We start from the raw sequence: 24,789 nt of genomic DNA, 5'->3' as shown, positions 1-24,789 counted from the left end.
CCCAAGAATATAAACAAAAATACAGCCTCAGATACTTTCTCACTATGTGACCCAAGTCACTTAAACTTGGTCTGCCTCAGTTTCCTCAACTGTAAAATGGGGACAATATTAGTGTTTCCTACGTAGGGTTGTTACGAAGTACAAATGAGATAACATGTCTAAACCTTTAAATGATATGCAAGTGCTAATTATTATAATTATTATATATATTATCAAATATAAAATGCACAGTTATTAATGAATTTATATAGTAATAGTAACAACAATAACAATAACAATAATATTCCAAGTGTCCGCTTATCTCTTTTTTAGACTGATAATCATGTCCCATTGAGCGTTTAAGAGAAGGTATACTGGATCTCAAGATCTGACCTGGACCCTAGCTGGATGACCTTGGCCAGTCGTTTCCCTCCTAGGAGCCCAGTTGTCCCCTCTGTCAAATGGGGGTGTTTTGAAGGTCTTCTATCCCATTAGATTTCTGGGATAACCTCCTCCTCCTGTGCGCCCCTTGAGGGGACTTTTTCTTGGCAGCCTGAGCTGTGAAGGCCAGGTACAGTACGGACTTAATAAATGCTTCTTGATTGATTAGTTTGATTGATCCTTTGATGTAAGAGTAGATGGTGCAGTAGGAGGGAAGCTGAACTAGGAGCCAGGAGCCAGCTGGGCTTGAATCCCCTTACTCAGGCTCAGGGTCAGTCGCTCCATATCTCTGAGACTTGGTCTCTTCCCGAATAAAATGGACCTCACAAGGTAGCTGTCTGCTGTTCCTGTTAAAAGGCAGACTGTGTCATCCTCTGGGCATCAGACCATGGAAGCTGTCTGGTAGGAGCACATTTATTCTTTATTTCATGTTCCTGTTGTTTAAGACTCAACCGGTGACATCCAAAATATCAAATATATTTTTAATGACATTCTTGGGGAGTTAGGGGTGGGGTGGGAAACCACACCTGCCATTTCACAGGTGTAAGGAAATTCCAGCGAGGAAACACACTATACTAATAAAGCTTGTCATCTATTACAGTCTCAGGAAGTTGCCTAGGGGCGTGAGGAGTTACATGGCTTATCAAGGGTGATCACTCATCCCCCCTAAGTGTTTGAGACAGGACTCAATTCAGATCTTCTCACTTTGAGCTCAACTCTTTTTGTTCACTGCACCATCATTATGGCTGGAGAGAGTCGCTTTCTCTTGCTTTTTAAACACAGTGCCAGCTAATTAGATTCATTTAGGATCACTAATTAAAAAAAAAAAAGATTTTACATGTATAAAATGTTCCTAAACTCTTCTACCATTTTTCCTTTGAAAAAAGCACTAAAGTGTAGAAATTGATCTTTTTTTAACTCCTTTATTTGTCAGAGTATTTTCAAGACAGAAAAAAACAAAGGCAGATAAGAAGATCTTACCAAATACTTAAAGGTGTCATACATAATGGAAATTGGATTTCTTTTTGTCATTCGTGAGTCTCTCCCATCTCCAGAGAAGTTCAAGTAAATTTCAAGTTTGACTGTGACAGGAAATTATATGGTTGGCTAATTTTGGACACCGGTTGACAGATGAAAAAATCAGGCATTTCCCAAGTGATGAGGACACACTCTATTTCCAGGGCACATCATCTTTTTAGTTAATTAAAAAAACAATTACAGAGGTGGATAACAAATGATTAAAGCAATATTCCTTCACTCAACAGATTAAAAATCTTTTTGAAGAACCATCTGACAATTCTTAGTAACCAGGAGAAAAAGGGATTTTTAAAACTTTGTGTAAAAGGTCATGCTAAGTCATTGTGAATTAATGTATTTGGGGTAAAGGTGAGAAACTATAGAATTTAGCTGAAATGTGTTACCATACATAACTAAGAAAAGTTTATATAACTTGTCAAGTTTAATCTCGAAGAGGCTACTCATACTTTTCTTTGCAAAAATATTTTATTTTTAAATAACTGAAATCTATTTTAAAAATAATTCATTCTCTATCGTGATATTTAAAAGATTCCCCCCTACCTACAGGTGTAAAATCAGAAAAAATATTGTTTTTTAAAAATCACGTAGACTTCTATATTTAGATCATTTCTATCATTTGGAATTTACAAGGGTTCGTGATGTAGTATACTGGTCTAAACCCATTTTCCACCAAATTGTTTTTCAGTTTTGCCAAATAATGAACACCTTTGGCAATATTTTGTCTTGTTAACAACAACAATGTTATTACTATTACTATCATAGAAAAAATTAATAGAGCTCAGATAGAAACTTTATATTTCACCCACACTCCATCTTCCAACTGCCTGGCTTTGTATTAGTCAACTAGCATTTATTAAGTGACTCCTGTGTGGCAGGCAGGCATTCAAGTGACACAGTGGCTAGAGTACTTGACCTGGAGTCAGAAAGACTCATCTTCATGAGTTCAAATCTGGCCTCAGATACTTACTAGTTGTGTGACCCTGGGCAAGTCACTTAACCCGGTCTGCCTCAATTTCATCATCTAGAAAAATGAGCTGGAGAAAATGGCAAACTACTCTAGAATCTTTGTCAAGAAAACCCCAAACAGAATCAACAACAATAACAACAACGTGGCAGGTGCTATGCTAGCTCTGGGCAAAGGCACAAGACAGTCCCTGACCTCAAGGAACTCACAGTCGTAGTGGGGAGACAGCATTGAGATATGTGTGTACAAACAGGGACATAGAGGGTAAATTGGAGATAGTCTCGGAGAGAAGGCGTTAGAATGAAGGAGGATTGGGAAAAGCTTGCATGAGAAGAAGCTGGTAAAGTGCTTTCCTAGTAATTCATACACAACTGTGAATGTTTGCACGTCTTCACATCCTAGTTTCGCAGAGAAGCTAGAGTTTCAGTTATCTGCCTTGATGTAACTGCTCTTTTTTCGTTATATTATTAGTAGGAAAATTTTTTGTTTCTCTTTCTGTATTTTCATTGTATTGGGCTTGCAACCATACAGACACCCAGAGATTTTCAGGATCCTCCCTCTTCTGGCAATCTCTGTATCCTGGGATTTCTTTGCCTCTTTCTCAAGCCTCTGTTGTAAAAGGTTTAGACTGATGTACAATTGCTTCACCCTCTCCTTTCCAGGAAGCCCTCCCTTGTAGCAAAGACTGAAAAAAAAGGAAAGAACAGCTATTCAGTGATGGTAACCCATCAGCTCAAATATCTCTGTCAGGATCTGCAATCTTCCCCTCCCTCGGTCCAAACCTCTGCGATCAAAGATGGGAGGTGTATTTTCTGAATTCTTTTGGTCATCACAATTAGTGCATTCAGCTGCACCTGATTGTTTTGTGTGTTTACACTGGTATCATCATTATGCATGTTGTTTTTCCTCATTCTTCCTCATTCTGGTTCTTCTTCATCCGAGTCATTTCATAGAAACGTACCTTTGCATTCTTCATATGTATTCCTTCTTAAGGCACAGTAACATTCCATTGCATTCATGTACCCCGATTGTTTAGACATCTGCCAATCAATACTCGCCTACTTTGTTTCCAGTTCTTTGCTACCACAAACACACTACAACCAATATTTGGAGTTCTATGGGACTTTTCTCCCCCTCACGTCTTGGGGTTTCATGCTCAGCACTGGGAACTTTAGGTCAAAAGATAGGAATATTTTAGTCATTTTTCTTAAAAATCACCTAAAAACCACATTCCTTTTCAGAATGTTTGGGCCAATTCACAGCTCTAACAACGATATATTAGATGCCTGTCTTCCCACAGCCCTTCCAACATTGATTTCCCATCTTTGCCAATATGCTGGATGTGAGGTGAAATCTCTGAGTTGTTTTGGTTTGTGTTTTTCTTATTATTAGTGACTCGGAGAAATCTCCTATGGTTGTCAGCAATTTGCAATTCTTTTGAGAACCCTTAGTTCATATTTTCTGATCACTTCTCTGCTGGGAAATTTTTGCATTTAGTCATACACTTGTGTTAATTCCCTATATATTTTGCATGTCAGACCCTTAGCAGATTCGAGACAAATATTTTCCCCAGTCTTTAGGTTCCCTTTTTATCCTAGCTGCTTTTTATTCACACAAAAGCTTTTTCATTTTATATAATCACAACTTTATCTTTTTATGTTTTATCTTTTGTGATCTACCCTATTCCTTGTTTATTTTAGATTTATTCCCCCAAGCCATGTGTGTGAAAGGTACCTGTTCTTTGCTAATTTTTTCCCCATACCTTTTATATTCAGGTTGCGTACCATTTTGAATTTACTGTGCTATGTAGAACAAGGTATTAGTCTAAATATAATTTCTCCCCAACTCCTTTCCAGTTTTCCCAACAGTTCTTGTTCTTACCCAGGTAGTTTATAGAAAATTGGGCTATTTAATATGATTGTTCCTGATTCTTATTTGGTCAGTTCAGTGATTAATTTTTTTGTTTTATAACCAATACCAGATCATTTTGATGATTACTGCTTTATAATATAACTTGAGGACCGGGAGTGCTATTTCCCCTTCATTCCTACTTTAAAAAAATATTTCCTTTAAGACTCTGGACCTTTTGTTCCTTTCAGTGAATTTTATTGTTTTATCTCTAGCTCTAAACTCCCTTGGTAGTTTTGATTCTTCTCTGATCCTAAATTTGTAAGTTAATTTAGGGAGTGTCATTTTTATTACATTGGTGAGGTTCCACCTCGAGCAATGACTATCTGTCCAATTACCTATAATTATTCGTTTCTTTGCAGAATATTCTGTAAGGGTATGTCTTAGAGTCATGAGTGTGCTTTGGTAGCTTGCATTTTAAAGTGATTCGGAAGGGCATTCCCTTCCCTGTTATTTCCTCCTCAATTTTGTTATTGCTGTATGGGGATGATGAGGATCATTTGTTGCCATAGAATTGCCAGCGTGAATACATGCCCCTAAAAGCAATTTTTGAATAGCTAGAAATGTGAGTGCCAGTAAGCGGCATAGAAAGCAAAGGGAGAGCTTCGGCATCTCTACACTCTCATGGCTAGTGCACTGACCACTGGCTCCCCATGTAAGTGGTTTTGCCACAGGATGGGAATCTAGGCCAGCTGGTCCTCACTTGTGGAGGGCTCCTGTTAAACAGGGCCTTACTTGCGCCAGACTTTCAATTGCTGAGAGTCCAGGGGTGGCTTAAATGTAGATCGTTTCTTTAAAGAGTGAGTGGGAATAAATCATGTTTCGAAATGTCAAACCCCTTCTGGGCTCTGTACCAGTTCTGCAGGGTGTGAGGAATTGCCAGGAAGCTTTTTTTTACCCTTTGCTACAGTGAAGGCAGATAGCAATGGGCGGGGTGCCAGATCCAGGGGAGAGAGACCATTTGTGGCTAGTGCCAAATGCACCGATGGGGGTCTCCCACTACTTCTCGGCATGTATTACTAAGGGATCTTAAAGGACAGAGCTAAACCATGAAGGGCTGACAATGCTGCTGCTCTGTTCCAGTCACAAGGTCACAGTGACCTCTAATTTGAGGTCAGGGCTTATGCTTTTGGAATTGAATTATTAATGCAGAAGTTTTTCTCTTGATTCTGATGCGGATTCCAGGTATGACTCTGGGCCAGAGGTTCCAGAGAAGGAAATACCATTTCCCTCCTAGTTATATTGTGGGTAATAACAGCCTAACAGTGTTTTTTGTGAGCGCTTGAAAGCGCGAGGTCCTCAACGGTAATGTGATGAGACTGGATGCTGGGGCCCCCTATATTAGTTGTGGAGGACAATGGAAGTGCAGGAAGAAAACTGCAACCTGGTGGGAATCAGTGCCATGTGGATAAATACAAAGGTGATATCTACTGCTCCTTCCCACTGCGTGGGTGTCCAGTGGGACGACACACAGATTATGATGGACGGGGAGGAGGGGGGAGAATAAGCATCTCATGTAGTGCTACTACATGCCAGGCATTCTGCTGTGCATTTTGTAATTATTATCTCATTTCATCCTCACAACAACCTTTTGAGGTAGATAATGTTATTATCCTCATTGCATAGTTGAGGAAACTGAGGCAAATAGGGTTAAATGACTTGCCTAGGGTCACCCAGCTAGTAAGTGTCTGAGGCTAGATTTGAACTCAGATCCTCCTGATTCCAGGCCCAGTACCCTGTCACTGCCTCAGTGATAGTGGGTTGATTGAGGGATGGGAGTGGGAATGAGGGGTGAAGCCATCTTAGGGCTTCTTTGCTTTTCCTCTGTGGGACTAACACGGGATGTGCTGTGGAGTCCAGGGGAGGAACTGAGGACAGCGCTGCCACTTGTGGGCATTTGCTCCAGGAAAACATAGAGGATTTCCTCTTGGCACAACTAGTAGAATCCATCAGTATTCAAGAGTGTTTCCATGCCCAACTCTACCAGTGACAGAGAACGACCAAAGTGCTGGAACCCAAGGAGCTCGCAGTCTAGTTGGGGGTGAACAAAACAAATACCTCTGACTTCAATGGACAGCCATGATGTGGGAAATTGGCATGAATCGTAAGAGTGGGGAGAGGAGAGTCCCTGTGCGATAAAGCTAGAGCTGTTCGCTGACCCGGGAAGCAGGAAAGTGCGGTGGACAGACTTGATCGGACCCGGGTTCAAATCTCCCCTCAGAGCTTCCTCACTGTCCACATCTGTAAAACAAAGGGGCGTGACTTCATGGTGGCTTAAGCCCATTCCTGCTCGAAGTCCATGATCCGGCCATTCCACAAGAGGCAGGGTGGGGGGCTCAGGGCAGCACCTGGGGGAGGGGGGGGACGACGCGGACCTCCGCCCTGAGCTCCTTCCCCTCCGCCCGAGCTTTTCTTTGTGCCGTCTGTCTGGGGGGAGGGGCTTCCCTCTCACTGGCCGGCAAGTGGACACTGGCTAGTCCCCAATAGGGGAAGACGTAAAGAAGGCTGTTGATGACTTAGAGGTTGGGTTAAATGGTCTTCGGACTCCATCCCAACTGAGGTTCCCCCTCCCTCCTTCCCTCCCTCCTTCCCTCTCTCCTTCCTTCCTCCCTCCCTCCCTTCTTTCCTCCCTTGTTTCCCTCCTTTTCTTCCTTCCTTCCCTCACTGCCCTCTCTCCCATCCCTTCTTCTATCACTTTCCATTCACTTACACTTCCCTAATAGAAGCCTTCCTTTACAACAGATAAGTAGAGCTGAGCAAATCAGAGCCACCTATCAGTCATGTCTAGAGATGTGTCTAATTTGGCACCTTTCACTGATGGATTACTGCTCTGCCGAGAGGCCGCAAGCATCCAGCCCAGAGGGCATTCTGTCTGGGAATTTGAAGACATCACTGACCCATCAGTAACACGTGCTTCTGAAGTGGCTGGTCAGTATGGTCACAAGCAGGTGCCGAACAATGCACGTGCCTTCCTCCCTTCCAGGCTGCTGCCCTCCATAGCCACGGTTAGCCCTTCTGTCCACAGCTAACACAGGGATGACGCTGGCACTTGGGCCTCCCCAATTCTGTGCTAAGGGCCTCTGCAGGGGCCTCCTTGGCCTAATGTGGCCACCTCACGTGCCCCGTGACATCCCTGCTCAGCCAGCAGGGCAGTGGGAGTTTGGAAAGTAAAGTCTATATAGTCCAAATGAGGCTCTTTAATGATTACTGGCCATGAATCCCTCTTTTACTGGACTGCAGTGAATAGTCCTTCTTTTTCCTGTGGAGTGTAACCTCTTTGAGGGCAGGGTACATTTTTTTGTTGCTGTTATTTCTGTCATCTGGAGCACTGAGCATAGTAGCACTTGGTATGTAGTAGCTGCTAAAGAAATACTTGTTAACTTGAATAAGTTGAATAGAATTTCTATATCATAGAAACAACATGTTCAAATATTGTATTTTTTTTTTTTTTTTAGCAACCTCTCCTGTCTCAAAACCTCACCCACCAGTGGTGGGTAAAGTGACTCATCACAGCATTGAATTATACTGGGATCTGGACAAGAAAATCCAAAGAAAAGGACCTCAGGAACAGTGGTTAAGGTTTTCAATTGAAGAGGAAGACCCCAAAATGCACACTTATGGTATCATTTATACGTAGGTGCAATGTTGAACAGTTTCAAGTTTTGTATAGGCTTCCACACTAGAGTGGTCTGTAGTCTCCATGAAGGTCAAACGTTCAAAGAAATCACAGGGACGCTGAATTAAGGTGCTTTTGACCTGTCATTTTTAGAAGAAAGTGTTGCAAGTAGTTTCCAAATTTATTGAGAGGCAGTGGGGACAGAGTTCTCTTTGGAGTCTCTTTGGATTCAAATCCTGCTCTTCTCTTAGACTGGTTGGGTGACCCTGGGCAAGTTACCTAACGTCTCAGTCATCCTGGCAAATTATTGTTAGGACAAAGGTTCTTTCCCTGGGCTCTCTGGAACCCCTGAAGAGGCTGAGGTGTGATCTCAGGGAGTCTGAGACCCTGACTTTCTTTGCCCACTTCTGTATGCTTTGCATTAGAGAACGTGATTCTGGGAAGGGGGTCTGTTTATGGGTTCACCAACCCAGCTGCTCATGGGGTCTAGGCCATACAAATGGTTCAGAACCTTTGTCTAAAATTGGCAGAGAAGGTGCTGAAGGGAGAAGGAACTCCCTTCTCTGATGGAACCCCAGATCTGGGTCAGAATAAAGTCCTTAGGTTACTCAGGGGTGGGGAACCTGCGGCCTCGAGGCCGCGTGTGGCCCCCTAGGTCCTCAAGGGTGGCCCTTTGGCCTGGATTTGACTGGATTCAGTCAAAGGGCCGGACTTGAGGACCTAGAGGGCCACACGTGGCCTCGAGGCTGCAGGTTCCCCACCATAATTAATAAATGTTTAGACAAAATCCTAGGTTGGTCTGAGAGTTGGGCCCAGGCTCTGCTCTCATGTGCCTCTGAATTCTCCCACAGATTTTGTCACGTAGCTCGATCACCTGACTTAGCCTAAACTGTCATTTATTCTTTTAGAAAACACTTGAGCCCCTCACAGCTGCTCAGAACCAGAGAAGGGAGTGTCAGCTGAAGGGACTTGGGATCAGAATCCAGCCTGACAGCCAGTGCTGCTGAATTTTCACAATTCTTTTGGATCCGTTTTTGGCCAAATTTCTGTATCCTAGGAAAAATATAGACAGCATGAAGATGTGCCGCAGTCCTGTGCACCCCACAGAAGTTTGGCTGATACTTTTTAGTCAGGGCCTAGAAGGTAGATGGGAACCTTCTGACAACCCTAGTCACTGTAGGGCAGACTGCTTTACAAGGTAAGGCATCCCGAGCCATAATTTTTTTATTTTTTTATGTTTTACCAGACTTAACATTTCTTTGGTATAGGGAATTCCTATTAAGGAAACTCACAGATTGGTGGGGTGGGGGAGGGGAGCTGCATAGTGAATCAGGCTCAAAGGCAGGCCTTTCTGACTTAGGCCTCCTGCATAGCTCCTTAAGCACCCAGAAAGACTCCATTAGAAGAGGGGCTCACCTATCAGGCAGCTCCATCTGTGACACGGACCCTGTGATGAGCTTTGCCAAGTGCTACCTACCTGAACACAGACCTGTGGGAGAATTATCAAGGGTTAGATGTGAAAGCAGAAGCATCGTTCAGGGTGGGTCATCCCCTGAGAAGTAGCAAAAAAGCCTCATGATGAGAAGAGAAGTTGAATTGACTGTGTCACGGGATGGAATTGGGCTAGGGAAGGGGGACGGCTCCCCCTTCCTCTCCTTTTCCTCGTGTCCCAGGCTCTGGCTGGGGGGAGCAGGGTTTGTGACATCAGCATCTTCCATCTGCTCCTCTCTCATCCCCTCCCACGTCCACTGTGTGCCCAGGGCTGAACAACAGCATCTGCTGATTGGGCAGGCCTCATCTTTCCCCCTAGACCTGGGGAGCTGGGAGAGAGGAGCCAAAAATGCCTTGAGGCGGCCCCCTCACCCACGTCTTTCCCTGGCCGGGCAGCATGGTGTCCTGGGCTGGACTGCCTGGTCAGTTCCTTGGAAAATGAGACAGCGAAGGCCGCTAGGTGGCAGGATGGGACTGTATTAATCTTGACTTCTGGCTCTGTTAAACTTGCCTTTTCCTTGGGCGTCTCTACCTTAGAGGGGCCAGTGATGCCGAAAGGACTATTAGGAAAGACTGGCTACTCAGAGATCTTGGGCTGAGGCGACTGGGGGCGTTGGAATCTCAGTAGATCAAACTGTTCTCCCCCTGACTCACCTACCTCTGTTCTTGAGTCACTCACACGTGACCAGCTTCTGCTCTTTTGCCTCGGTTGCCCCTGCCCCTGCCACCAGACCCATGCATCCAATCGGTTACCCTGTCCTGTGGGTGCCTCCTTGCTCTGGGGTCTTTCACCATCCTCCCTTCCTTGGCCTCCCACTCCCTGTGCCCCAACTGGGGCCTTAGCACTTCATGCCTTGCTTGTTATGGTAATATCCTAACTGTTCTCGTGGCACCTCTCCACTCCAACCCATCATGCTGGCAAACACTCTTTGATCTTATCCCTTCTCTGCGGGTATTAAAGGCCTTTCACAGTATGGTCCAAACCAGCATTTCCACCCTTATTTCAAGCTACATGAACCCTTTGCTCTTTCTTTGAAAATGCCATGCCCTACAACTACAAGATCGCCCCCAAAACGGCCCTCAGGAATCCAGATCCTCCTGATCTCTCAGGGCTGACCAAAGCCCACCTCTGCTTCCTGACCCTCTGCCAATGCAGTTTCCCCCTTTGGACTCCCAGCCCTTCCTGCTCAGTTGGCATTTACCACCTATGGTCTTGGAGGGTCTTTCCCCGCATATACGCCCCATCTCCCCACTAAGCTGGAGGTCTCAGAGTCAGAGGACAATGTCTTGTCCCCTTATGTCCCCTCAGTTCTCAGAGCAGAAGACATACAAGGATTTGAGAACATGCTGGATTCCTCCATGGAGGCTGCCCTGAACAGACTTTGTTAATGGTTTCCTCCATGATTGTGGCTTCCTGTTCCCTCTGTGATAAATGAGAGCCCTAAGTTCCATGCTAGTTTTTTGCTAGTTTGTTTGACAAATACCTCCAGCTTATCTTCTTTGCAGCTGCATGAAGTAAAGCACCAGGACCCCAAAGAGCAGCTCTTTCTGGGTGCCCTCTTCATCTCTTGCTAAGCTGGTGAGCACCAATGCTACCTCCCGGTATGTGGGGGCCAGCATGTGGAGACCACTAGCAAGGACTGAGTTGCTGATGTCCGATTTGTTCCACTGTGCCCTTCTGAACCCAGGCACTGTGGATCATACGGAAGGCGTTTCTTGTTTGTAATTGGCTCCAAAATTTTTCTCAGGCCTCAGAGGTCTTGTACTGTACTCTAGCGAGGCTTGGACACTGTTGTCTCTATGTCTGATGGATTTTTATAGATTGCCAAGGTGGATTCTGTAGGGTCTCCAGATTTCCTATTGTCTCTTCAAAGATCTATAAACCACCGCAGGTAATCTAGAAACTTTAGGAGCAATGCCCATCCAGCCAATCAGTAAGTCAGTAAACACGTGGCAGCTGGTGGCACAATGGCTAGAGCTGGGCCCGGAGTCAGGAAGATCTGAGTTCAATTTCACCCTCAGACATTCACTAGCTGTGTGACCCTGGGTAAGTCACTTGACTTCTCTTTGCCGTAGTTTCCTTAACTATAGACGGGGATGGTAGTAATAGCAGCTGCCTTTCTGGGTCGTTGTGGAATCAAATGCCATAATATTTGTAAATAAGCTATGTGCCAGGCACACAGGCGGTGCTTGCTAAATGCTTATCCCTTTTCCTTCCCTAAGTGCTGGGGATAGGAGGAAAGGCAATGTCTCTTCCATATAGGTGTTCTCCCCAATCGGTGGGGGACACAACATGCAAAAAGATCCGTACAAAACAGGCTCTGTCCAGAAAAGGAAATGAGGACCAGAGGGAAAGCTCCAGAACTAAGGGGCTGGGAAGGGTTTCCTGCAGAGGAGAGTTCAGCTGGGACTGATGGAGGCCAGAGCGGCCAGAAGGTGGAGGTGAGGAAGGAGGTGAGGGCGGCTGCTGAAGGTGCTGGGAGGCAGGGGAGGGAGGGGCCTCTCGGGCACAGACACTGTCAGTGTTTGGAGAGGGACACTTTTTGAACTCTGTCCATTTGGTATTCTGGTTTGTGTCGAGGGTCTAGAATCAGCCAGTCTTCATTCTCTTGATTCTTTGGTTCAAAATTTTCCCTTAATACCCATTCTGATCACCAAGTTCCTAAGCCATTGGTACTGCTTCATTTTGTTTACTTTTTTTTCTTTTGGATAGGCTCAGGTTGAGGTCCACCACTCCCCCTATTTTACAGATGGGAAAACTGAGGTCCAAAGAGGTTGCACCTTGGAGTCCTTGAAGCATGGATTGTGCGGTTTCTCTTGAGGGTCTTTTAGGGAAGAGCTTGCAGTGGCGTGTCCAGGAAAGGGATGGTTCCGAGGGCAAAGGAATGAGGCCTGACGGTTCCTTACTGAGACTGACGACAGGAAAGAAGAGGTTTCTGGACATAGCGCAGGCGAGCATTGAGTTAGGGCGAGGAATGGAAAAGGAGCGAGTCGGGGCTGAGAAGGCTGGGAGGCCTGGAGGGTCACGGCTTCGTAGAGCCCTAAGGCCATGAGCATCGGTGCAGAGTTGGGACAGGCCCCGGGGATCGGGGAGCCCAGGACGCTGGGGAGAGAACCCCGCTTCGGCTCACCTCGTTTCCCCCCAACCCTCCTGATTCTCTCAGGACGCGAGATCAGGTTCGGCTCCAGTAGGCTCCAAGCTGCCCTTCGGCGCACGTCCCACCCGAGTTCTGTCGTGCGGATGCGTCCTTTCTTCCCCGTGGGCTGCAGGCCCTTGGCAGGTGCCTCTGTCATGCCCGGCGGACTCTGGCGCTTCACAGCCCAACGGGTGATTGGTTGTGATTTTCAGTTAGATGCTTATCAGCAGATATTATTAAGTGCCTACTACGTGCCTGGCTGGGTTCTCGGTGCTGGGGCTATCGAGACAGCAACGAAGCAGTCTCTGCCTCAGGAACATAATTACACTCCATGGAGAGGAAACTCTTGTTCTTCAGTCTTTTTCAGTCGTGTCCCACTCTTCCTGACCCCTGTTGAGTTTTCTTGGCAGAGATACTGGAGGGGTTTACCATTTCCTCCTCCAGTTCACAGATGAGGAAACTGAGGCAAACAGGGTGAAGTGACTTACCCAGGGTCACACAGCTAGGAAGTGTCTGAGGCCAGATTTGAACTCAAGAAGGTGAGTCTTTCTTACTGCAGAACTGACACGCGATGAAGCGCTTCCTGCCCTCAAGTAGCATACATTCTATGGAGAGGAAACTCTATAATTGCTGTCATTCAGTCATGTCTGATTCTTTATGACCCCGTGTGGGGTTTCCCTGGCACAGATACTGGAGTGGCTGATCAGTGGATTAGGCAGACAGCGGTAAGTGACTTGCCCAGGGTCACACATCTAGTGAATGTCTGAGGCTGGATCTGAACTCAGGTTTTCATGATGCCAGGCCCAGTGCTCTGACCATTGAGCCACCAGCTGCCTCTAACTCTATATAAAGAGGTCAGTAAATATAATCTGAAGGATATTAATGGTAAAAAGATGGACCCTTTTTGCAGAGAGGAGCTTGAGATTCCTAAAAGCTCACACCTGGGCCTCAAACCCTGTCCTGCTCAGTCTCTTTGCCTTCCTTCAGGCTGTTTTCCATCAGTGGTGTTTATTCGACAGACATGCACTGAGGATGAACCTGTGGCCAGCTCCCCACTCACCACATAACATAGCCTGGGCAGCAGCAGGCTTTATCCACTTGGTTTGTCCTGTGTGCCTGGTCTGAGACAACTGTGGATCGCAATGAGGAGGCTTTGCTGGTCCTGGCCCTGGCGGCCTTCAGCAGTGTCTTACCTGTCAATGGGCATGCCGAGGAAGCCTCCCTATCTCTCAAGGGTCCTCCTCCCATGTCCATCCTCCAGGACAAAGGCAAGCCTCTGCTGAGCGTGGGCTTAATAATCTCTCATGCTTTTAATGGTCAGCAGGTTGTCAAGCAAAGTGATCTCTGGCATTACGTCTCCCATGGAATCTCATGGGATTCCAATATGGGTGCTAGAGATGCCTTGCTGGAAGAGAGGCCTTGAGGGGGCACTGGCTGTGTTGAAGCACTGGCCATCTGGGAGGCACATAATGCCTCTCAACCACAACTACCGTCATCTGTGTGACTATAACGATGGAATCTGCTGTAGGGCATGATTTGTGGAAGCCTGCCCATTTTATACAGAGCTGGCCATGAAGTCAGGAAGACCTGAGTTCGTGTTTGGCCTCAGACATTTGCTAGATGTGTGACCGTGCTAGATCTGTCTGCCTCAGTTTTCTCATCTGTAAAATGGAGGTAATGATGGCACCTACCTCCCAGGCTTGTCATGAGAATCAAATGAGATAACACAGTGAAGTGCTTTGCATACCTTAAAGCTCTATATAATCAAAGAGGTCCTTGATATGTGTTGGTTATTTTCATAAAGAATGCTTAGAGATGGACCCTGTATACAGTAGGTACTCAATATATGATCTTCTTTCCAGTTGTCCGAATGTGAACCCCATTTTATCCTTAGAAAACAAAACCAATCATAGACCTCTAGAATGGGAGGGATCCTTACTTAGAGATGAAATAGCCCAAAATGTAGTCATTTTACAGATGAAGAAGCTATAGTCCACAGAGGGCCACTGTGGGTTAATATTTGTACTTTGTGGGAAAAAAAAAATCCGAGGTATGATACAAATGTGCAAGATTGAAAATGATCAGGTCCTGCTCTTAATAATAACTTCTCAGCAAATGTAATTAGATTAAAAACGTTATTCAACGTGTTTTATTTCTTCTCTCTAGGGGGTATTCAACGAAGCATGTTGTAGAAGGTCTGGAGCCTAGAACATTGTATAAATTTCGATTAAAGGTCACCAACCCCTCTGGAGAATGTCACTATAGCCCAGTTGTCTCAGTGTCCACAACCAGTGAGTATGGACTTTTTCTACCCTCTCCAGCTCTGTAAGATGAATGGGGGGGGGAAGCTGGCTCCCATGTATTTGGAAAATGGGCCATCATCCTGCTTCCTCGCCAGGCCTTGAGATGGAAGGAGGAAGGGCAGATTCTTCTTCTCCAGTTAGAGAGTGTCTGTCTATGGTCCGGGGGAGGCGATGGGCTTCCCTGCTTAGCAGGAGGATGCGGCATCTTGGAGGGCATGGACAGTGTCTGGGGGATGGGAGCAGACATTGATACTGCAGGCCTTGCCTCTGCCAGACAAGGCCGGACAAGTCCGGCCTTTCTCGCTGCCCGCTCCTTTCCCGATGAATTTCTGGGCTTGGTCCTCGCTTTCTGTCATGTTGCTGGGAATTTCTGCCAGCCAACAGGCCTGCTTGTTCTTCCATCAGAATCAAAGCAGGATTAAGTGAATGCCCTGGAGGGAAGGGTTGGGAGGAGGGGTTCAGGCTAATGGCAGCACACAAGAAATGGATCTGAATGGGAAATACTGAACTGTGCAGCAGCTGTGTCCTGAAGGACATGCGCGTCTCCTATAACCCGGCATTTATAAAACGTTTTATAAAATGCTGTGTAAACTCTCCAGGACACTTATTGATAGAGCTGCTGATCTGTGTTGGTGGAGGGGGGTCGCCACCATGGACGACTTCAGTGGAATCCCAGGTCTGGACAAATATACACAAAAGTATAGATATGACCTCGTGGGACCTTCCCCACAGTCGTCCAAGAGGGAAGGGGAGGGACCGCAGGGGTCCTGTTGAGGAAGCTGAGTTGCAGACTGGTGATGTGACTAGTCCTTGGTCAGATATAGCCAGTACATGTCAGAGGCAAGGCTAGATGCCTGGACCCCACACTCTGATGCCTGGGCTCTCTCCCCCTGATCCCCCTTCATTCCCTCCCCACAACTCCACAGGTGTTGGGTGATGTTTTGAAAATGATTGTAGCAAAAATCAAAGCTTCCAGGAGTGTGGCAAGGACAAGCTTGACACACAGACGTGACCTTTCAGAAGCGAAACCGAAACCCCAAATCTCCTCTTTAATGGCACAGAGGCAGTGGGATGTTCTGGCTTTTCTTTTCTTTCTTTCTTTTTTTTTTTTTTAAGCCAATTGAAGTTAAGTGACTTGCCTAGGGTCACACAGCTAGTAAGTATCAAGTGTTTGGTCTGAGGCCAGATTTGAACTCAGGTCCTCCTGACTTCAGGGCCGGTGCTCTATCCACCGCGCCATCTAGCTGCCCCCTGTTCTGGCTTTTCTGATGGCGTGGACCTCTGGGCACTTGCTATAGTGGCATCTGCAGTGTGTGTGTGTGTGTGTGTGTGTGTGTGTGTGTGTTTGTGTGTATTTAGAATAATAGTTTAGTTTTCCCCTAATTACATTTAAAAAACATTTTTAACATTCATTTAAAAAATTTGAGTTTTTTTTTTTTTTTTAAGGCAGTTGGGGTTAAGTGACTTGCCCAGGGTCACATAACTAGTAAATATTAAGTGTTTGGTCTGAGGCCGGTTTTGAACTCAGGTACTCCTGACTTCAGGGCCGGTGCTCTATCCACTGCACCACCTAGCTGCCCCAAAAATTTGAATTTCAAATTCTCTCCCTCTCTCCCCTCTCTCATCATTGAGAAGGTAAGCAATTTGATACAGGTTTGTACTGTGTAGTCAAACAAAACATATTTACACAGTTATGTTGTAAAAGAAAGTCCCCCCCCAAAATAAAACCCACAACAAAATACGGAAAGTTAAAAATATCTTTCTGCAAAACATCAATCTGCCTTCAGACTCCATAGTTCTTTCTTTGGAGACGGACAACATTTTTTAACACAAGTCCTCTGGAATTGTCTTGGATCTTTGTGTTGCTGAGAATCACTGAGTCATTCACAGTTGATCATCTAGCTCTTTGCCACCACTAAAAGAGCTGCTATAAATATTTTTGTGCAAATAGGTCCTTTTCCCCTTTCTTTTTGATCTCTTTGGGATATAAACCTAGTAGCAGTATTGCTGGGTCAAAGATAGCGTGCACAGTTTTATGCCCTTTGGACATAGTTCCAAATTGCTCTCCAGAATGGTTGGATCAGTTCACAACTCCACCAACTGTGTATCAGTGTTTCAATTTTCCCACATTCCCTCCAACATTTATCATTTTTTTTTCTGTCATATTAGCCAATCTGATAGGTATGAGGTGGTATCTCAGAGTTGTTTAAATTTGCATTTCTCTAATAAATAGTGATTTGGAGTATTTTTGATGTAGCTATAGATAGCTTTGATTTCTTCTTCTGAAAACTACCAGTTTATATCCTTTGACCATTTATCTGCTGGGGAATGATTTGTATTCTTATAAATTGCTCAGTTCTCTATATATTTGAGAAATGAGGCCTTTATCAGAGATACTTGCTGTGAAAATATTTTTCCCAGCTTTCTGCTTTCCTTCTAATCTTTGTTGCTTTGGTTTTGTTTGTACAAAACCTTTTTAATTTAATATGATCAAAATTATCCATTTTATACCTCATAATGCTTTCTGTCTCTTGTTTGGTCATAAAGTCTTCCCTTCTCCATAGATCTAACAGGTAAACTATTCGAGGCTCCCCTAATTTGCTTATGGTATCATCCTTTATGTCTAAATCATGTATTCATTTTGACCTTATCTTGGTATACAGCGTAAAAGGTTGGCTTATGCCTAGTTTCTGCCATACTGTTTTCTGGTTTTCCCATTTTTCAAGTAGTGAGTTCTTGACCCAAAAGCTTGGGTTTTTGGGTTTATCAAACACTAAATTACTGTAGTTATTTATTGCTGTGTATTGTGTACTTAATCTATTCCACTGATCCATCACTCTGTTTCTTAGCCAGTACCAGACAGTTTTGATGATTACCACTTTGTAACAGAGATCTGGTATTACTAGGCGTCACCTTTCTGCACATTTTTTTTCATTGATTCTCTTGATATCCTTGATTTTTTGTACTTCCAGATGAATTTTGTTATTATTTTTTCTAGGCCTATTAAATAATTTTTTGTAGTTTGATAGGTGTGGTACTGAATAAGTAAATTAATTTAGGTAGAATTGTCATTTTTATTATATTAGCTCCACTCACCCATGAGCAATTGATATTTTTCCAATTGTTTAGAACTGACTTTATTCATGTAAAAAGTGCTTTATTATCATGATCATGTGGTTCCTGGGTTTGTCTTGGCAGGTAGACTCCCAAGTATTTTATATTGTCTACAGTTATTTTAAATGGAATTTCTCTGTCTGTCTCTTGCTGCTGGACTTTGTTAGTAATATATAGAAATGCTGATGATTTGTGTGGGTTTATTTTATATCATGAAGCTTTGCTAAAGTTGTTAATAATTTTTTAGTTGATTTTCTAGGATTCTCTAAGTATATCATCATATCATCTGCAAAGATAGTTTTATTTCCCCATTGCCTATTCTAATTCCTTCAATTTCTTTTTCTTCTCATTGCTATAATTAGCATTTCTAGTACAATATTGAAGAAGAGTGGTGATAATGGACATCTTTACTTCACCTCTCATCTTGTTGGGAAGGCTTCTAGCTTGTCTCTATTACAAATAACACCTCCTGATGGTTTTAGGTAGATACTACTTATCATTTTAAGGAAAGTTCCATTTATTCCTATCCTCTCTAGTGTTTTAAATAGGGATGGGTGTTACATTTTGTCAAAAACCTTTCTGCATCTACTGAGATAATCATATGATTTCTGTTTTTTTTTATCGATGTGGTCAATTATGTTAATAGTTTTCCTGATACTGAACTAGCTTTGCTCATCATAGTGGATGATCCTTGTGATAAATTGCTATGATCTCCTTGCGAGTATTTTATTAAAAATGTTTGAATCCATATTCATTAGGGAAATTGGTCTATAGTTTTTTTTTCTGTATTTTCGCTCTTCCGAGTATAGGTATCAACACCATATTTGTGTCATAAAAGGAGTTTGGTAGGACTCCTTCCTGGCCTATTTTTTCCAAATACTTTATATCATATTGGGATTAATTGTTCTTTAAATGTTTGGTAGAATTCTCTTGTGAACTCATCTGGCCTTGGAGATTTTTTCTTAGGGAATTCATCGATGGCTTGTTCAATTTCTTTTACTCTGTCCTTCCTCACAAGTGTCTTACTTCTGACCATCACTTCCCCCAATCTGCCCTCCCTTCTATCAGGATCCCTGCCCCCACATTCTCTTCTCCCTCTCCCCTCCTACTTCCCTATTGATTTCTATACCCAACTGAGTGTGTATGTTATTCCCTCTGAGTCAGTTCCAATGAGAATAAGGTTTAAACATTGCCCACCACTCCCCCTCCCCTATTTTCTCATTCACTCTAACAGATCTCTCACGTCTTTTCATGTGACATAATTTACCCCATTCTCTCACTGCCTTCCCTCTTCTCCCAGTGCAGTCCTCTTTGTTTTGGATATCATCCCATCAACTCAAACCTGAGTTCTCTTGGCTGTAATTCTAGCTCCTGTGCCTTCTAGAATATCACATACCAAACCCTCTGATCTTTTAATGGGTTACCCTGAATCTAAATCCTGTGTAATCCTGACTGTGACTCCATGATATTTGAATTGTTTCTTTCAGGCTACTTGCAGTATTCTCTCCTTGGCCTGGGAGCTCTGGAATTTGGCTATAATATTCCTGGGAGTTTTTATTTTGGGATCTCTTTCAGCTGATGATTGGTGGATTCTTTCAGTTTCTAGTTTACCCTCTGGTTCTAGGACACCAGGGCAGTTTTCCTTGATAATTTCTTGAAAGATAATGTCCAGGCTCTTTTTTTGATCATGACTTTCAGATAATCCAAAAATTCTTAAAGTATCTCCCCTGGATCTAATCTCCAGGTCAGTTGTTTTTCCAATGAGATGTTTCATATTTTCTTCTATTTTTTCATTCTTTTGATTTTGTTTGACTGATTCTCGATGTCTCATGGAGTCATTTGTTTCCACTTGCCCAATTCTAATTTTTAAGGAATTCTTTTCTTCAGTGAGCTTTTATACCTCCTTTTTCTATTTGGCCAGTTCTACTTTTTAAGGAGTTGTTTTACTCAGTGAATTTGTGTACATCTTCTTGTGCTTCCTGCCTTACTCCATAATCTCGACTCCAATGATTTCCCTATTGTCATACATGTGTATATTTAGATGTGTGTACATGTCCACACATACAGGTACACACATAAACACACATTTTATGTCCATATATGTGTATATGACTACATATGTGCATACATGTATACTCATATACATATGTGTCTATATACACATATGGACATATGTATATTGCTTTTCTGGTGTTTTAAACTGTGCCCTTTCTAAATTCAATTATCATGCTTCAAATTCAGGTGAAAGATAATTAAGGTTCCATGTGCCACAGTCCAGAATGTCTTAAATGGAAAAGGAAGGTGTCAGAGAGTCTGACTATCACACGGGGAAGTCTTTGCTGTAGGACTGGATGAGCCCCCATCGGTGTTTCTAGCTGTTGCTCCCCTCACAGCGTAGAGGACTGGGTTTTCAAAGAGACTCCCCATCTCAGTAAAATTCACCAAAATTTATCAAGCCAGGACTCATGTAGAGAACTGTGCTGGTTTCTGGCGGAACCTATGAAGCTAAGACATTATCCAATAGAAGATATGCATGCATGGCTACAATACAAAACAAATTTGCATTGTAAGTGCAAAAAATAGGATTCAAGGACAAAGGAGGGAAAGATAATGTCCAACAGAGGGCATCAGTTGAGGATTTCTTCTTCATCTAAGGAAAAATAGCTATTTTGAGAAGTTGGATATATATTTCTTTGTCTCGATGTGTTTAAACCTTTTAAAAATTCCTAATGGTACATTAGTAATACATTGGAGGGAAGACAGGCCTGTACATTTGTGAATTGTTTGTAGGAGTTGAGTGTCTGGAGCAGGGTAGGAGTCAGAATAGATGGCAAACATATTCTTTCTTTTAGAAAGTAAATGTCCTTGCAGAAGTCCTAGAGAAACCCCTTCTTTAAGCTACAGAAGTTTGTTTTTGAGGTCCCTAGCCCTTGGCTCAGAAATCAGCATACTGGGTCTATAAGATGTGACCGAAATGGACACCAGCCCATAAGGCTGGCCTGGAGTTGTCCAGACACAGGGAGCATGGCTCTGTGGGTAGTACTCTGGTGGGGACGGGCAGAGACGGCATGAAGTAGATGAATGGCCGACTGTGCCATGGTGGTTCTTCAGGACAGTCAGACACTCTTGTCCTTCTCTCTCTCTTCAGGCAGATTTGCTTTTACGGCTCTGACCTTTGGCCGTGATCTCCTGCTTCCTTAGGAACCCTGCCAAATCATCCCCAGTGAGTATCCCAGGCCAATCTGATTCTGCTGTGGATGACTAGGCGGGGCTGGGGACCAGGACAGAGTGAGGAGGAGAGTTGACTGTGTTTCCTGAAGTGACGCTTCTTGTCCCTGGATACTGCCCAGCCTGGACCAGATGGACAGTTGGATGGCGAATAGCCGGGCTGTGGGGAGCATCCCTCTCAGGGTCAGGCTCTTCTCTTTGTGTAGGGCCGTTATCATTGATTGTTACTGTGCTCATCACCCTGAAACCAGCAGCGCCCCCAGCAAGGGAGCTTCTTTCTGGTATATTGAAGGTTTTAAAAGTACACGCTGGGTACACGCCAGAATGGAAAATGCCTCTGTGGGACAATAATTTGTCTTCATTTGGAAGGTGTTTCAGTGGATCAGAGAGCATATTCTTTGTTTGAGTAAAGGGGGTCCTGCCTCTTTTTGTGGGTAAAGGACAGGAGACTCTTGCTTAAATGAAGCATGCAATTTTAATCAATCCCTCCCCCTTAGAAAGAAAGAAAAAAAGCTGCCGTTGGCTCATGGCAAATATCTTTTCCAGTGTGCTAGTCACTTAGTCACTGCTTTTAAGGGAACTTTAGAGCACCCAAATAAAGGTGTCATCACTGATTTTGAGGCTCTGCCTGCACACCTGCCACTGAGTGGCTCTTGTCCAGCCCAGGAAGGATTGATTTCAAAGGCCCACTCTGATCATTCCCTGCACTTTGGTGGCTGTCCTCTGTCTTTGGGTCCAACCCAGGTCAGATGCACTCCAGTGCCTGTGGGTACTCCTCATGGCAAGGGACAGCTCACTGTATGGTCCTGGAAACCACGGACCAACCAGAATAAAAATGGAGGGCTAGCTTGGCCCTGGTGGCAGCTCTTTGGACCATCTGTGGGGAAGTTTCCTTCCATTCTCATCCCCCTAAATCATGAGTTGGTGAACAGAATTGGGACATCCTGTCCACCTTGGCAATTCTCCTCTGCCCTCTGTTTTTGGCCACATCTTCCTAGCAGTAGATATGGGAGGCAGCGACTATGGAACCATGGTTGGAAAGTCTGGAGTCCTGGCTTCTTTTTCTTGGTTTGCCAATCCCAGGCCAACCCTGGCACCATTCTGTGTCTCCTAGGCCAGAATTTCTGCCCTGCCACCAGCAGGGTGGGGATTCATGCATGAAGGCTGGGAAGGGGCTTTCAGATCCCTGAGGGATGCATGTTGTAGGTATTGACTGAGACTTGGATGCCATGGAGGAATTGACAGACTCCTGCTCCCTGAGGGCACCCACTTTGTTGTCTTAGAGACCTTGGAAGACCTCTCATTTCCTGCTGCAGGAAGAGAGCGGTAAGCAAAATATTAATTCAAAGCCTATCGGTAAAAAGCTTTGGTCTTTGTTGTGGTTTAGTCATGTGAAGTCAGCTTGCTTAATGTCCCACTATCTGTATGCAGTACTGCTTTCTGGTTCGGGATGAACTAGGAAGTACACACCCGAGAAAATCCCGGTCTCTAGGTGAGATGGATGATGGTGACTTGGGCTGGTGACAGGCAGGAAGTGTGGTCCAAGAGTGGGGCATGTGAGCAAGGAAGGACAACAGAAATCATGAGCTGGAGATCATCCCATCTAAGATGGGATTTTCCAGTGTCCATCTGCACATCGTGCTTTAAAATAATTCTAAAACTTGAAAATTGCATTTGTTTATAATTGCTAGTTGGTCTCTCAGGATGCTAAACATTTAAATATACAGATGGAAAATTTTTTAAATAATTTCAGAGGATAAATTCCTTTGAATATGGCTAATAGGCAGCTACTAGCTTTGGCCAGCCTTAAAGCTTAGGCCTAGTTTAAATACCGACGGAACACCAATATCTATTATCTTCCACTCTACAGCACTCTAATAACTAAAAAAAAAGTCAGTGAGAATTTCTAATATATTTCAAATGTCAATTTGAAATCTATTTGAAATGTTGCTTAACATGAGTTGGAAGTGTATTTCAGCAGTTGACTGGCATTTCTTTGGATTTCACATTTGACAGTTTTAATTGGAACACAGTGCTATGCAAGGTATCAGATTTGATTCTATACACACAGGGCCCTGGGGCATCTTGGGTGGTGGGGGGCTGATGATTTCTTTGTAGCTACCCTCATTGCCCTGGCTTCTCCTCTCACATGACTGGAAAGGTCAGTGGGAGTGTTTTCGGTGGGCACCTCAAGGGTGGTGAGATTGGAAGAGAGATCGTTTTAAGATTCCTGTTGCTGTGGGGTGGTTGAGCAGTTGTGGGCAGCCATGGGATTTGGCTGTTTGACTTTTGTTGTGTTATTTTTAGAACAAAAGAGTCAAAGCAAAGGATGTGGGTGATAAAATGCAAGTCTTGTGTGTCGTGGAGGATGGTGCAGGTGAACTGGAGTTCTTTTGAAACGATTTCACCTTTTGCCAGAAAAAGAAATTGCATTCTGGGATGATGCTTGCTTGGGCCAGCTTCTCATGCACTTTCTGATCTGCACGTCTGTCTTTGTACCAATAAAGCTGCTTTGAGAAGCCACTGAGAGCAAACCACAGCTGGAGACAGGCCCAAAACAAAGTGGGGGCTGTTTGCCTTCTAGTGAAGCAGATAATTTAGTGAATGCAGGCGGTCAGCTAGGGGGAGGAAAGCAGCCCCGCCATGATGGAGTGACTCTGAGGCTTCTCCCTTTGGGAGTTTAGAAGCACAGATGTTTTAGTTGCACTTTACAGATGTGGAAAATGAGGCTCATGGATGTTGCTTGGTGTGTCCAAGGTTATGTAGCTAATTATCAGCTCCAGACTTCCAGCCCACTGGTGTTTGCTCCGTGTCTGGAGGCAGGGCATGGCTGAGCTCCACAGCGGCCTCCTGGAGAACTTGCTAAAAGCCGAAGGCCGCCTGTGTCCATGCAGGTAGGATCAGCGTGTGGGCTTCAGGTGTGTGTGCTTGTGTGCATGTGTGTGCATGCATGTATGTGAGTGCATGTGAATGCACGAGTGTGTGTGAATACATGCATGTGTATGCACATGTGTGAATGTACATGTGTGTGTGTGATGCCATTGGAGTGAGGCTGGGGGTCACTAGAGTCAGTGAAGGTTTTGCTTTGGTACCAGTCTCTTGGCTTTGGAAGAGACCTGCTGTGTTGCTATGAAAACACTGGGATCCATGATTGTGTCAGGCCATGCTGATAAGCATGTTCCCGGTTTTCCTCAGCCGCATTTCCTATTGTTTAACGGGCTGTCGTCTGGTGTCTAGGACAGCACTAGTGACTCACACTCTGACCAGCAGAACACATGCTTTGAGGGACCCTCTAGTGCCGGGTCACCCACACTTACAGGTAGGTGGCCAGAGGTGCATTGTGGGAGTATGATGGCAGCTTGGGACTGGTCTGCAGTCTGAAGCAGTGGCCTGATCCATGTTCTAACTAACCGAAGCATCTGGTCATTTCCACAGGAAAGGGAGGAGAAGACAAATGAGATGGAGTGCCGAGTCAAGGGAGAGGAGAAATATGCCCCAGAGATAGCCAGGAGCCAGCCACCTCTCCAGCCCCTTCTCCCTCTTTTTACTGAATGTATATTACTTAGTGTT

General features: G+C 44.4%; 1 protein-coding gene across 1 annotated transcript in view; it reads left to right on the top strand.

Moving 5' to 3' along the window:
* The window catches only part of FANK1 (fibronectin type III and ankyrin repeat domains 1), an 80,243-nt gene that overhangs the window by 45,526 nt on the left and 9,928 nt on the right, over positions 1-24,789 (top strand). The window contains exons 2-3 of the mRNA XM_027855906.1: positions 7,786-7,963; positions 14,741-14,865. Of these exons, the coding sequence (XP_027711707.1) occupies positions 7,786-7,963; positions 14,741-14,865 (303 nt within the window). The remainder of the gene's footprint in view (positions 1-7,785; positions 7,964-14,740; positions 14,866-24,789) is intronic.

Source organism: Vombatus ursinus, unplaced genomic scaffold, assembly GCF_900497805.2.
Source record: "Vombatus ursinus unplaced genomic scaffold, bare-nosed wombat genome assembly UNPS02011353.1, whole genome shotgun sequence".
Lineage (NCBI taxonomy): Eukaryota > Metazoa > Chordata > Mammalia > Diprotodontia > Vombatidae > Vombatus > Vombatus ursinus.
Note: the sequence above shows the minus strand (reverse complement) of the source record. Positions and strands in the feature narration are given on the sequence as shown.